Below are 14,149 nucleotides of genomic sequence, written 5' to 3'. Positions count from 1 at the left end.
CGCGCTGGGAGAGAGCTGCTCTGTTCAGACATTAACATAAATTAACCTGGCTCCAGCACACAACAAAAAATAAGATTTATTTTTGGAAACTTTTTTTTTTGCTGCTGTTTGTGTTTGGCTTGTTTGTTTGTTTACACGCGTATTTTTGTTTGTTTTGAGCACGAGCCACAAATGTGGCGTGGCCCATGTGCAGGCATCTGTGTATGTGTGACAATGTGTGTGTGGGTGTGTGTGTGTGTGTGTGTGGTGCATGTAGCTTTCGTTCAGTTTCATGCTGCAGCTGTAAACTTCAAGCTCTGCTTGAGCTGCCGCTGCCGCTGCTGCCCTTTGCCCCGCCCAACGGCCTGTACTGAAAACTTTCAGCTTCGCCAGTTGCCGCAACTTCAAAAAGCAACCACCAAAAGCTGCCGTCGCCGTCGCCGCTGTCGCTGCTGCTGTTGTTTTTCTGCTTCTTGCTCCAACTCTGTTGTCTTTGTTGTTGCTGTTGTTGCTACTGTTGTTGTCTGTCTGCCAGCGCAGCGCTGCGCCGCTGCTCTCTCACGGAACACAACGGCAACCCAAAAGCGAACGTTCAGTTATGCTGAGGAGCTCTGGCGCAGCAAACACGAAAAAATCACAGACACGTTAAAAACATTAATTTTTGTTGTGTTGCTTGGCATTGTTTTTGTTGCGTCGCGTTGTTTATTTTTTTTCTACGTTTTGTCTTATGTTTGCGCAAAATAAATTGTCGTTTAAGTGTTTTGTTGCTCCAGTTTTCAATTTCAATTGTTGAAATTGTGCGTGTGAGAAAAAGTAAAATACATGTGGCCCAGTAAATGATCTTTGAGCAGCTGCAGCCGCAGATAAACAATTAACACGCACACACACGCACACGCATACTAGCGCATAGGTGCAGCTAAAAGTTACAAGTTTTTAACAAAATCGTCGTCTCGCGCGCATTTTTAACATTTTCACTGAGAACGAAGCGCACACAGCAAAAGAGAACGGCAGCGAGCGAGCGAGCGAGAGAGAGAGAGAGCGCGCGCCTGCACATTGCTGAATACATATTAACTGTATTGACAGCGACGCTCTGCTGAATAGCCAGAACTGAGAGCGAACGCGTCTCGCTCTCGCCAGCATAAATGGACTAGCGCTGCTCTCTTCGCGCGTTGCTGCTGCTGTTATTTCATGCAATACGAATAATCCAAAAGGAAAACAAAAAAGTGCAAAAAAACATAAAAGCTCTTTGAGGGCTTTGCGCACATAAGAAAGTCGCAAAGAAAAACAACAACAAACTGTGTAAAGCACAAAAGTGAAACGCATTAAAATTTAATTGCCGAGAATTTGTGTAAAAAGGAAGGCAACTAATGCAAAGGTCACAATAGCCAAAAACAAAACTATTGCAACGGCATTTATGCACAACAACTTTGCCCAGTGTTATTTGTTTTGTTGTTGCTAAGAGCCCAGTGTTGCAGGCACAAAAACAAAAGAGCGAGAGACAGAGAGAGAGCGAGAGCGGAAAAGCAACTTGCATTGTATGTGTACATATCATACGATTAGACTGAGAACATTACGGTACTAGCAGATAGAGAAGCAGAGCGAGGGGTAGACAGTGCACAGTGTGTCACACATAACCCGCATTAGCCCAATTCGATAATGAAAGCTGAAGCCGGCACCAATAACAATAACAACAATAATAATAATATTAACTCAAGCAAAATGGATTTCGATATCTATCCAAGTATTTCGGGCAAACAACAGGATCCCGTGCGGGAAGTGGTTATGAAATACATTGATTACTTTCTGCCAGAGTCCGAGTGAGTATCGTATATATACTATATAAAGAGACTAATTTAACTGTATAACGTGTAAAGCGTGTAATTGGAATGAGCTCTTGATGAGCGCAAAGATAAGCTAAATATAGCATTAGCTGATAAGAACTCCATATGTTGTATACCCTATTATCTTCTGTTTATCTCTATTTATCTTGCAAAGCTCGTGCAGATCCTAAACTGTAGAGTAAACAAAATGTTACTTTATGCAAATACATGGCTTAATCGCAGTAACTATTAATAGCTACAGTGGTCGCTGGCTATAATGAACGTGACTTTGCGGCGGGTCGCGGGTTCAAATCCCACGCTCATAAATTGATGTTGCAATATCTTAACTGTAACAGGTTTTGTTTGAGCCAATAAAACTAATATCTGACTCGAACTAGGCTAATCTTTTCAAAACTTGACAGCTGTCATGGGTTAATTCTGTGCCAGACAGTGTTAGACAACGTCAAAAGTATACCCTATTTAACTAATATATATATTTATTTGCATATTTATCTACTCTTATTAGCTGAATGTCTGCTAATTAGTTTTTCAAATCAACTTTGGCTCTCGTGGAAGCTGTTGCAATTGATGTTTATGAAGCTATTTATAACACCTGGCAATTGCTTTTGCAATTCACAATTGAATTTCAGCCTAATTTAGCCAGAAAAGTGTTGCCAGACGGCTAAAATTAGCCGAAGACGGTTATGGGTTATACAAATATATGTATATAGGTCGCAAATCCAGTTGCCGGCCGAGCAAGGCGCCAAAAATTGACGTTTTCAATTGCATTCGTCTGTCATATCTGATTATGTAGCCACGCTTGTATGTATGTGTGTGAGTGTGCGTGTGTATCTCATAGATACAGGTTATGCTCGCAGCGCTTCCTGTGCAAAGTCGCGCTGTTCCGCATTACATCAGCTACAAACGCAACGCATTTGCAGTTGATCAAAGTATTTATATACCCTTTCGGGGAGGGTATTACAAATCCATCATAAGGAAGGAAACTCTAAAATAATGTATGGAGTATATAATATTTAATCAGTCGCAGATAGATATTTTGATCAAAGTTTTCAAGACTTAACTTCCATATAATGCTTGATCCATGATCAAAGTATTTATCCTGCTGTTAGCTTATATATACTTATTTGTCAGGGTATTTAGGCTTCGGCCTGCTTAATTGACTCGCTTTTCATTCGTTTTGCTGCACGCCTGACCCCATTGCGTTTGGGCCCGTTACGAGTCCAGTTGGGCAACTTGTTGCAGCAGATGAGTTGCAAGTTGCAAGTTGCCACGCGTTTGTAAATGTGGCTAAAGTCGAAGCCTGCCAAGTTGGCGACATTTCAGACACTTTAAGGCTTCCTACAACTTTTGCCTGCAGTCCGCCAACTGTCCGCGTGGCGTCTCACCTGAGCCCAACCGGTTCTCCCTAGTTGCGGCCTTTTCTTAACTGTATATTTAAACAGGGCCCACACAATTGGTAGTTGGTTGCGGCTGCTGTTGATGTTGATGTTGCCCTTTGCCGTTCAGATTTTCTCTTTTTTGTTCGCCTCTTTTTCTCATTTAAGGTTTTTTAATGATTGACTTTTTAATTGGGTCAGGGACAAGCGCATTGAAATGCCACTTTTTATGGCATTTTTGATTTATTTTTGCGTTTCTCAATTATTTTCGTTGGCGCTAAAATAAAAGTGCGACATTCGCATATTTCATCAGCTGCGCCGCCTTTTGTTTTCCTGTTGTGTGATTTGAAGTGCGCTTTGTTTGGATCAGATATGAAAAAAACCCTTTTTGAATTATATCAAGTTTATAAAAACAACAAAAAATTTAAAATATTATCAATAAGTTATTTATTGTGAATACTTTTTGATGCACTTCTCCTTGAGTCTCTATATTTCAAGCTTGGCAATAAAAGTTAATAGACAAAATGCCATAATAAATCAAATTTCTAGATTCGACTCAAGTTTTTAAACTATTTTAAGCAGTTGTTACTATCGAGCGACTACTGTATAATTCAAGAAATCGTCAAGGTAAGCTTGCCAAATATGCTCCAAATAATTCTCCAGCTTCTCATCTTAATCAAGTTGAGAGTTTCTCTCTCTTTGAATCAATACAGAATTTGGTATTAAACTTGAAGTAAGTCATTTACTTGGCAATAAACAAATAATAGACAAATTTCTAGACTTTTTTTGAATAGTTCTTACTTTTGACCGACCCGAAGAAAGCTTTCCAAACTTCTTCAGTCTTCTGTTAATTGAATTTATAAAGAGCTTGTCATACAACTTGAATCAAAACTTTTCAAATAGTTCTCATAAACTCAGTTTACATTACATTGGGGATGTCAATAACTTCTCTAAATAAATTCGTAAAATGTGAACTATGTTTGGCTGCCTTTATCCAAGCCCCATCGATTGATTCCTAAAGCCATGCACATACAATATATTATCATTATTTCCAACTACTTAGTATGCTCTTAAAACTTTATAGTCGCTGACTTCCTGCTTCTCATATACAGTTTATTTTGCGCCCTACAAATGTTTTTATGACGATTTTGTTCACTTCCTGAAATCGTAAACAATCGCTTACATATATATATATATGTATATACTCGTTGGCGCTGCAATGCAAATAAACACTTGAGCCAAATGGAGATCTAAAAGTTGTCAAAACGGGAAATGCGCACAAGAGGAGACCAAGACAGAATCCTCTACTTGTACACACACACAAAAAAAAACAATATGTAATGCTGGCTGTTTAGTTTTTTTCTACCCTGTTTTGCACTGTTTCCAGTGCTACAAAGGGGTATATTGGCTCTTGTGATCTTTAAGCTAGACATCGGGAACATCTTTTTGTAAAAAAAACCTTTATTTAATTCCCATTTCTTTAGAATTTTCAATCAAAAATCGTAGTTTTGTTAATTCGATAACTTTTGCAGAACTTGTGCTTTCGAGCTGTTATTCAACACTGGCAATAGCTGTGTATCGCTGAGCTATTAACTTCCTACTGCATAACGCGCACAATGCTCCCCCTGTTTCTTTTTTTTTTCTTTTTGCTGAAATCGACAGAATTGCTGCCATTTCAATTATTCAACAACAAATGAAATGCATTGTTTGTGTGCTTATGCAAAGTCAGCGCACGGCACATGAAAATGCAGCCTAAGCTTCAAATGAAATTGGAAAAAGAACTGGGGTAACACTGGCGGAGCAGGGTGGGGTGATTATGGAGGAGAACTGTTGGGAACTATCGAGACAAGACTACGGAAATTGTGTGAAAAGTGGAAGAGACTCTTGTGTATAGCTAATCTATGATATTTTAATTGGAATTTGCGTACGCTGCCGAAAATAGCGTTTGCCCAACGAAATGCCAAAGTGCAGCGACATCAGCGCAGCGTCTGGCCACACTGCCAGTCGCTCGTTGGGAGTTGGCAATGGGCCAGCACGCAAATCGCCACGATTCGATTAATTTGTCTGGCCAATTGGCGTGTAATTTAATGCAGTTGGCAGTCAAAACAAGAAAACGACACGTCGTCGTTTTCTGCTTTGGCGCCACAAAAAAAAATGAAAAAACCAACAAATTACGTATACAACAACTTATTCAGAGTCTTGAGTAACCAGACCAGAGACATCATTGTAACTATTCATTGAGCTATGCAACACTGGAGCAAAGGCAAAGGAATATTATATAAGCCGAAAGTGTTGAATGTTCTGCGATAACTCGACTTTCACTGGGGCTATTATGCTGCAAATGGGAAGCCCAAAAGATGAATTGGTTAACTTTGATAGGAAACTAAAAGATTTCATGTATATCATGTATAAGATAATTCGACTATTCCGAATGTAACTCGACTTCTACATGGATATTTACTCTGAAACCGGGTGCCTAAATTGCTAGAAGCATTATAATAATAGATAGATGATTTTGTTAATAATCAGGGAAAATATATTTAAATATATGTATGTATATATATGATATGCCAAAAAACTTGCTATCTGAACTTCGTGAAAGTATAGATAAATGTTAAATAAGTAAAATGTAGATATCGCTCATGAATTTGCACTTAAATACAAATAACGATCCATTTCGACACACTCTTCTATCCCCGCTTAGAGTACTTAAGCTTCGGTTTAAGCCTTAAAGCCCGTTCATTGTCTTTGACACATTTAATTCGCTGAAAGGGCGACGATGCACAAACCCCTGTTTATCACGTGATTTGGGCGCTTAACAAGCAAAGGAACCCGCAAACGTGTCGCAAAAGCAAATAAAACTCATGATATGTTTGAGCATGAAATCAAATTTAAATTTAAATACATAATATAGCCGAAAAACAATAAATGACATCATTGTTTGTTTGTTTTGCGTCGAATGGGCAACGCTTGAACTTTAATAAACTCTGCACTTGTTTCGTTCCGTTTCGTGCTTCTCTTGTCCATTCGTCTCGTCTTTGTCCAATTCACATTTGTGACGTCAACAACGGGCCTGTGTGACCAGGTTTTAATTGTTCGCAAGCGAGCTGATAACACCTTAACGTAATTAGTTGCGATACCCCTAATGCTCAAATGTTAACAATCTGAGCTGACGCTTCGAAATTCGGGCTGTCGCTCATAGTTCAGGGTAAGGCAGATTAGCTTGGGGTTACTATAGATTAGATTCAGATTTCAATTTCAATATATACAAAGAGAATTATATTATTTTTACATGGCTTGAGGGAGCTTCATTTAGGTAAGGCTTATATACAAAATCTAAACCTCTGTAAGACCTGTTTAAGGTATTCCAGTATCTAAAATCGAAAACATTGATTAAAATATATATTATTTCTTTCAGAATATAAATTATGTGAGTTTCGATAACAACAATCGATAAGCATATGCTTGTAAACTAACATAGATTACCTTATTTTGCTACCTAACCTCGCTTTGGCGCGCATCATTAGGGGTATGCCTAGCATTCCAATCAAACTAACTCTTGAGCTCTACGATATTGTCAACGAATAATATTATCGAATATAATTGATTATTGAAATACAAATATGCTATGCTTGAACATCAAATTCAATGTTGTCGAATATAATGAGGGTGCTCCCTTCCTCTTTTTAAGTATTAATTTAATTATCAATTTCGTGAACGCAAGGGTCAATGTTATCGATTATAAATATGGGCATTTTACAGTATTGAAGACCTTTACAGTTCATTAAGGGTATGCCTCTCACACAAAAGTCAATGTTATCGAATATAAATAGGCGTGTCTTAACAGTGTTGATTATTTGTAATCATAATTAAGGGTGTGCCCCTCTGTTAAATTAACTTAAATTCAGACCTACACCAGGAAGAGTAATGTTATCGATTTTCATTAGAGACATGCCTGGCTGCTGCTAAAATTAATATGATAAAAATAATTATAATAAATAAAATATAATACCATATATTGTCATTAAGGGTATGCACCCTGTTAAAACATCTGCATTAGGGGTATGCACCTTGTTGAAAAAAAATAAAAAACTAATCGAAAAGCATTATCGTTATGTATTAGGGGCAAGCCTTAAACGTACTTGGGTCAAAGAAAAACCCAAAGCAAAAAAATGTTTTTCTCTTAAGCTTTTAAATTAGTCGCTCGATTAATTTGCAACTGTGTTTGTTTTAGTTATTGGCGAACGTTTCTTTTTGTTGCGCCTTTTTTTCGCTTTTCGTTTTTATCAAATGCGATTTACAAAGCCATTGACCGTTGTCCGCAATGACATTGGGAAAACACACGAGCGTATACTCTACATTGTATGCATATATGTATATATATGTGTGTGTATATATACTTTATTGGCATTAACTGAAAGAAAGAGAACAAAAGTCACGCCATGAGTCATTGCACTCAACGTGGGTTCGTCCAGGCTGTGACTTTTACTTTTCAATTATTTTCCCTCTGTTTTTCTCGCAGAGGCCGCAAAGAACGACGAACAGGCGCATTGCATCCGAATGATGGAGTGGAGCGGGGGGCCTCCCACAAGGGCGGCCGCCGGTTCAAAAACTTTCGCATTTCGTCCTTGTGGTGTCAGGGAACTGACCCGGGCACAGCCTGGCTTGACTAACCCATTCAAAAAGCGAAAGAAAAGAATAATAAAATATTATCATTCGTTGCGAGCTGGCGGCCTTTTTTTTTATTTTATTGCCGCCCCGACTTTAATTATTTTGCATGCTCCGCAAATCCCTCCAGCAACAACAACAACAACAACAATAATTATCATATATGCGTATATTTTTTATTGCTTCTTGATGCTTCACTCAGTGCGGCATCAGCAGCGGCAGCCATAAATAAAATAATTAACTTATTTTTAAAGTTAAAAGCCAGCGTAATGTGCGAATTTTCATTTTATCAACAACATGCTTAAAGCTGTGGAAATGCTTTTAAATAACTCAATTTGAGATTCGTGTAAGATCAAAATAAATTCTGTAAATATATAACATAAATATTCTCTTAAGTGAAAGATGTCGCTTAAGGGAAAATATATGAGGTCTACATTTGAATTTCTAGGAAAAGGTCAACCCTGACCAAAATTTGAGGCAAAATTCTTATTTCTTTGTTTTTTACCGAAAATGTTTAAATTTTGCAAAGAGTAGAATACAATGAAACGCTGTTTTCTACAATTAATATTACAAAAGTGAATCTCGAGTAAAAATTAAGGAAAAAAAATTCACATAGCGTGTTCATATTAAAAAGGGTAAGAATTATTGGAAATTTTCCTGATATTATAAAAAGAAAATGCTGAAAGAAAGTTGACCATCAAAGACTCGACAATTTTGCTTTTTAGTTTCTTTATTTTAAGCTTCACAAATTACTAAATTCAATTTCGTTTTCTCGTTTCCAAATTAATTGAACATTTTTCGCTAAGTATGGTCACACTGTAACGCTCTAGATGTGCCTGCATTGCAACGCAAGTTGACAACACTGACATTCTGCTCCTGTCTAACAGAAAAATGTGCAGTTAACAGCAAGCGCTCATTTTAACAGAAAATGTTAATGTTATTATTTGAGATACAAATAGGAAATGGTTAATATAGAAAACCTTTCGAGTTTAACAACATGTCAAATAAGTTCCTTAGCTGAATTGTAATAAACAGTTTATAAATGTAGTTAAATAGTTAATATTACAAATGTTCAGCTCAGTGAATGTAAAAGTGTTTATTTAAGATCTGATGTCATAGGCTTCCAAAAAAAAAAAAATCAAAGTACTGGCATTCCCCCTAGCACAGTGCACTCATAAAATACTTCTTCATTGACTCATTTCCCAAGCGAATTACCAAGCTTGAAATGTGTGCTCACCTTTGACTTGCCAAAGTAGTTGCAATTCGGCACCCGGAGCATGACCGAGTCTTTCCCATTTTGGATGTGACTCACTGTTGCCACTGTGGCCTGATATCAATTGAAGCCATCTTTATGATGACACATTAACCATTGCCATTTCTATAAGGGAGGGGTATTGCGTGCGAACACCTCAACACATTAAAGGTTGCGCTCGCTTCTCTTTCTTGTCTGAGCTCATATATACACATTATCGTTCGATTGCGAAATCTAAAGTTCTGTATGGTCGAATGCCATGCACTATTCGGCGCTGGCCATGATCTATAACCCATAAAACTTGGCTGTTTGGTTCAATGTACTCGTTCCTAAAAATGCTAATCACAGTCGAACGTCGCCGCGCTTTAATCAAGAATATATTATTATGATTATCGCGTTGGCAATTGTCGAAAGTCCTTGAATGGTATTTGTTTGCTTATTTATTTATTTTTTTTTTTTGTAGTCTGACTTGTGAAAAACCAGTTGGCGGCTTTTTCAGCCCGAAACATTTGCTCAAGGTGAGCGTAAATCTGGGCGAGTGGCTCGCCATTTACTGAGAACCGAACTGAGTTTTTAGTGCTCGAAAACGTTCGACTATAACAGTTATTATTATTATTTTTATGGCTTTTAGCATTCAAATTGAACTCTGGGTGATTTTTTATTTTATGTAATTGCAGACAATTGTTGAATGGATTATGTTTGTTTGTCTTTTTTTAGTTTTCTTTTTTTTTGCCAGTGTTGCATAATTAAATGCGACTCGAACAGTGCTCTAATATGCAATTTGCTTGTTCAGCCAATAATTAAGGAAATACTTAACTGTACGTACATGTATTTATTTCCAGCTGCTCCACTGACATATTAAACCATTTCAAATCGAAACTGACAGACCGTTACAAAGGAGTGTTGTGAGGGGGGTTGGAGGTGGGGAGGGGACTTGCTTTCAATCATTTTAATGAGCCAAGCGAATGTGTTGTTGTGTTGTGGCAACATTTGATGGGGCGACGCTTTGATAGATCTCAGTTTTATCTTTCAATTTTTTGGCTTTTTTTCACATTTAATTTTGCGAAAAGCTGACAATTTAATTGCGCATTTGACATTGCGCTCAAACGGCGACTCTTTTATTTTTCCGACTCTTTATTTTTGGCTTGTAGGAAGTTTTATTATCATTTTCATTGACCTCAATCCCCGCAAGGTCAAACTGAAATAAACCGCATTTGTATTTGGCCCGCGGCTGAAGCTGCATCCCAAATCGCGTGATGTGTTTTTAATTGTTGACATTTGATTTTTGGATATGCGAGAAAATTAAATATATTTTAAATATTGTTATTTATAGAAAAAACGTAACCTTAAAATCGGTTGACGAAGCTTTTAGAAGCCTTAAGATAAGTGGGTTAAATTAAATATAAGTATTTAGTGAATGCTTCAAATATGCATTTCTTTCAGCTTTTATTCTTATGCTATTTTAAATTAATTAAACTTTAATTGGATTTTTTTCAGTGCATCTGGAACAAGTGCAGTTGCGATTGACAACAAAATCGAACAGGCAATGGTAAGTGCAATACTTTCCTTCATAAGCCAAGCTATAAGTAGAATCGCAAGTCCTCGTCTTTAATTATGCATTCTGTATGGAGTGTGTTGATAAGCAACAAAAAGTTATCTCTAGAGTTGTTTTTATGCTGCTTATCAACGACCGTGAATAATAACAACGAATTGCTCAAATTGTTATTCTGCAATCCAAAACAAAACAAAAACATAAAGAGCTGCAGATTACCTTTAAACCTGATCTGATCAGCGACTGTTGCACTTCAAAAAAAAAACCAATTGAGACTGTAAAAAGCAGCACTTGAATTTGGCCAAAGACCCGAGCAACAGCCCGCCTCTCTCTGCGCTTCTCATTTGTCTGCAAATTTAGTTCAATTGAATTGATAGCTCGCTCGCTCGTATTCTTGTACGCAGCTATTTTTAGACTCAATTAAAAGAGCAGCAAAGCTGACAATTGTGTTTATTATTTGCCAACTCTTTGTTAAAAATAAACCATCTCCGACAATTGTGTTGCGTTTCCTTCAATTGAATTGCGTGCCGCCAGCTCTTGTGGGCGGCTTTTGATTGAGCTGAACTTTTGCGCCCACCCAGCTATGTTGCGTTATATACGAAATATATATTCGATATATATATATATGTATATATATATATATATATAGCCTTGATTGTTTTGCTGGTCTGTCAGAATGGTCGCTCTTCGAGTTGAGCCCAAACGAAACCTTGACAACAACTACAGCACTTGGACTATTATAGAAGAGCCTTATGTTGCGCTAATAATATTACTTAACTAGGTTGATTTGAGTTTTATGTTGAAAGGCTGTTGAGGTATTCTAGAGAGCCTTTAAAACTCTTTGCAAACTAACATAGTTAGATAAGTGCAATCTACGTATAATCAATTATTACTTCCCTGCCTTCATTCATTCACAATGTCAAATGCTCGCAAGGTTCTGTTATCGGACCTTCTTCAATGGGCCAAATGTGAATGACGTCAAATTATTAAAGATTATCTCAAAACGATTAAAGCTCTCAACTAATCCAAGCCGGGCTATTGATGGGTTATTAATTGACATAAATTGCAGTTTCAAATAGTCCAAAATGTGATTAGAAAATGAATTTCCTCGAAGGAATATATTAATATGATTTAGTCTGCCAAAGTACTTTAAATTAGTTTTAAAATCAATTTTCCAACCTTGCTTCAGGAATTACAGGAATTTAAATTAAAAAAACAACTCGATTAAGTCTTAATCACCAATCAATCATTCAATCAATCAAGCTGGAATGTATATATATGCCATCACGGATCTGTCTGTGCCCGAGGCTTGACACATATTGTTGCCACTTGTTGCATGCAGATGCGGCCTGTTGCAGATGCGGCTTGTTGCAGTTGCAGTTGCTCGTTTAAGTCCAGTCAACTTTTCCTTTTGAAATCAAATCTATAACTCTTCAGACAGCGAAGAAGAAGCAGCAGCAGCCAAAGCTGACCATTGTTGGTCAATTGGGTCAGTTCAATTGCCGTCTTCTGCACTTTCTTCGGGCCAATAAAAAGAAAAGGAAGAAAAGAGCAAGAGAGAGAGAGATAAAAAGCCCAAAGCTGATTCTGTGTCTGTGTCGCGTTTGCTTGCCTTTCCATTTGTCTGAGAAGTTTCTATCGCATGTGAAAGTCAATTTTCGCAATTATGTTTCACTTTTCTTGCAACAGGATTTATTCCTCTTCTCCAAGCTGCGTTCGCTTTTGACCTTGGCAAAAATCAAAAATAAATAATAATAAAATACATTATTAAAGCATTTTATTCGTGCTGGGTTTTATTTTTATTTTATTAGCGCTCGCCTCGCGCTTATCAGCAAATTCTGTTGTTTACAAAATGGCAGACATTTGCTTAAGTGTGTGTGTGCGAGTGTGCGAGTGTGTGTGTGTGCGTAGCTTATCGCGCGGCGGCACTCGAAAATGCCATAAATTGTTTGCCATTCCGCTGCGCAAAGCACAAAATAATAATAATAATAATGAACATAATAAAATACACACACACCCGCACACACACACAACACACACTATAATCGCTTAAGTACATTTTGTTGTGCCCATGGCAAAAACAATTTCATTTTTTTCAAAATTATAATTATACTTATATCTGATCCAAGCGAAAGTGAAAGTCATCAAGCCTCACTCTAAGCAACAACAAAAATCTCCCTTTTTGCTTTTTTGGATATTTTGAGTGAAGTGTGAAGTTATATTTATATTATTTTCGGTGGGGTTTAAAAATAGAAATGACACCTGAAGCGCTCGTCAGGTGCACACAAAATTACATTTAATGAGTTGTTTGTGCGATTTCATTTTTAGATATCAAAGTAAAAACAATTGTCATTTTATCAAAATAGTTAAATGTTCGCATAAAAGCAATGCGATAAACTCCGGAAAAGGTGCTGCCGATTAGATAAGCGAGTCGTAAAAGTATTCTAAACTTTGCCCATTCAAAGTGGGCGTTTTTTTGAGTTTACAAAGTATATATACACAAATCAAACTTATATTTGCAACATATTATAGATAATAGCTGACAAACCATTGACATAAATAACAAATTTGAGAGAGAAGCTTTTAACTTACTTACGCAGAGGCACAGCATACCAAAGCTCAGCTTTGAAAACTTGGCTAAAGTATATCTGTTTAGTATGAGATCTAAGTTCGTCTCTATAAAGAATTATGTATAAATAAGCACATTAACATAATTCGTCGTCAAATTTTCATTTGAACTTATCTAATTTGATCATTTTACTGCAAGTAGTTCGAATCTGTTTTTAATGGCACAATATACATTAATCCTCAGCATTGTGGACTTAACTACAGTATATCCGTTTAGTATAAGACATAATGTGTGTCTCGTTATAGAATTGTATATATAAGGGAGAAGCTTTTAACTTACGCAATAGGAACAGCATATTAAAGGTCAGCTTTGAAGACTTCGCTAAAGTATATCTGTTTAGTACAAGCCGCAATGCTTGTCTCTATACTTCATTCATACTTCATCATACACTTTTCATTTTAACTTATCTAATTAAAGAATTTTACTGCAAGGAGTTTGAATATGTTTTTAATGGCACAATATATAATTATCCGCAGCATTGTAGACTGAAATACAGTACATCTGTTTAGTATAAGACATAATGTGTGTCTCGTTATAGAATTGTATATATAAGGGAGAAGCGTTTAACTTACGCCAGGCACAGCATATTTAAGCTCAGCTTTGAAAACTTAGCTAAAGTATATCTGTTTAGCATAAGCCGCAATGTTTGTCTAAATTAAGAATTTTGTATATATTTAAGCACATAAACACAATTCGTGTTCAAATTTGCTTATTTAACTTATCTATTGAGGTAATTTCTTTGCAAAGAGTTCAATATCTCGCAATCGAAAGAGTTCATGCCCCGTCTGAGTAATTCATGTGACGACATTTCGAATCTGTTTTTTGTGCTCTTCATAAATTATTTAAACGCGC

The 14,149-nt window shown here is 36.8% G+C and overlaps 1 protein-coding gene across 1 annotated transcript in view; it reads left to right on the top strand.

The window, feature by feature from the left end:
- The window catches only part of LOC115765565 (protein bunched, class 2/F/G isoform), a 154,812-nt gene that overhangs the window by 115,335 nt on the left and 25,328 nt on the right, over nucleotides 1-14,149 (top strand). Inside the window, exon 2 of the mRNA XM_030709208.1 lies at nucleotides 10,614-10,665. Within this exon, the coding sequence (XP_030565068.1) occupies nucleotides 10,614-10,665 (52 nt within the window). The remainder of the gene's footprint in view (nucleotides 1-10,613; nucleotides 10,666-14,149) is intronic.

Source organism: Drosophila novamexicana, unplaced genomic scaffold (genome assembly GCF_003285875.2).
Source record: "Drosophila novamexicana strain 15010-1031.04,08,12 unplaced genomic scaffold, DnovRS2.1 tig00000974-arrow-arrow-pilon, whole genome shotgun sequence".
Classification (NCBI taxonomy): Eukaryota; Metazoa; Arthropoda; class Insecta; order Diptera; family Drosophilidae; genus Drosophila; species Drosophila novamexicana.
The sequence above is the reverse complement of the archived record's forward strand: the minus strand, read 5'-3'. Positions and strand labels throughout refer to the sequence as shown.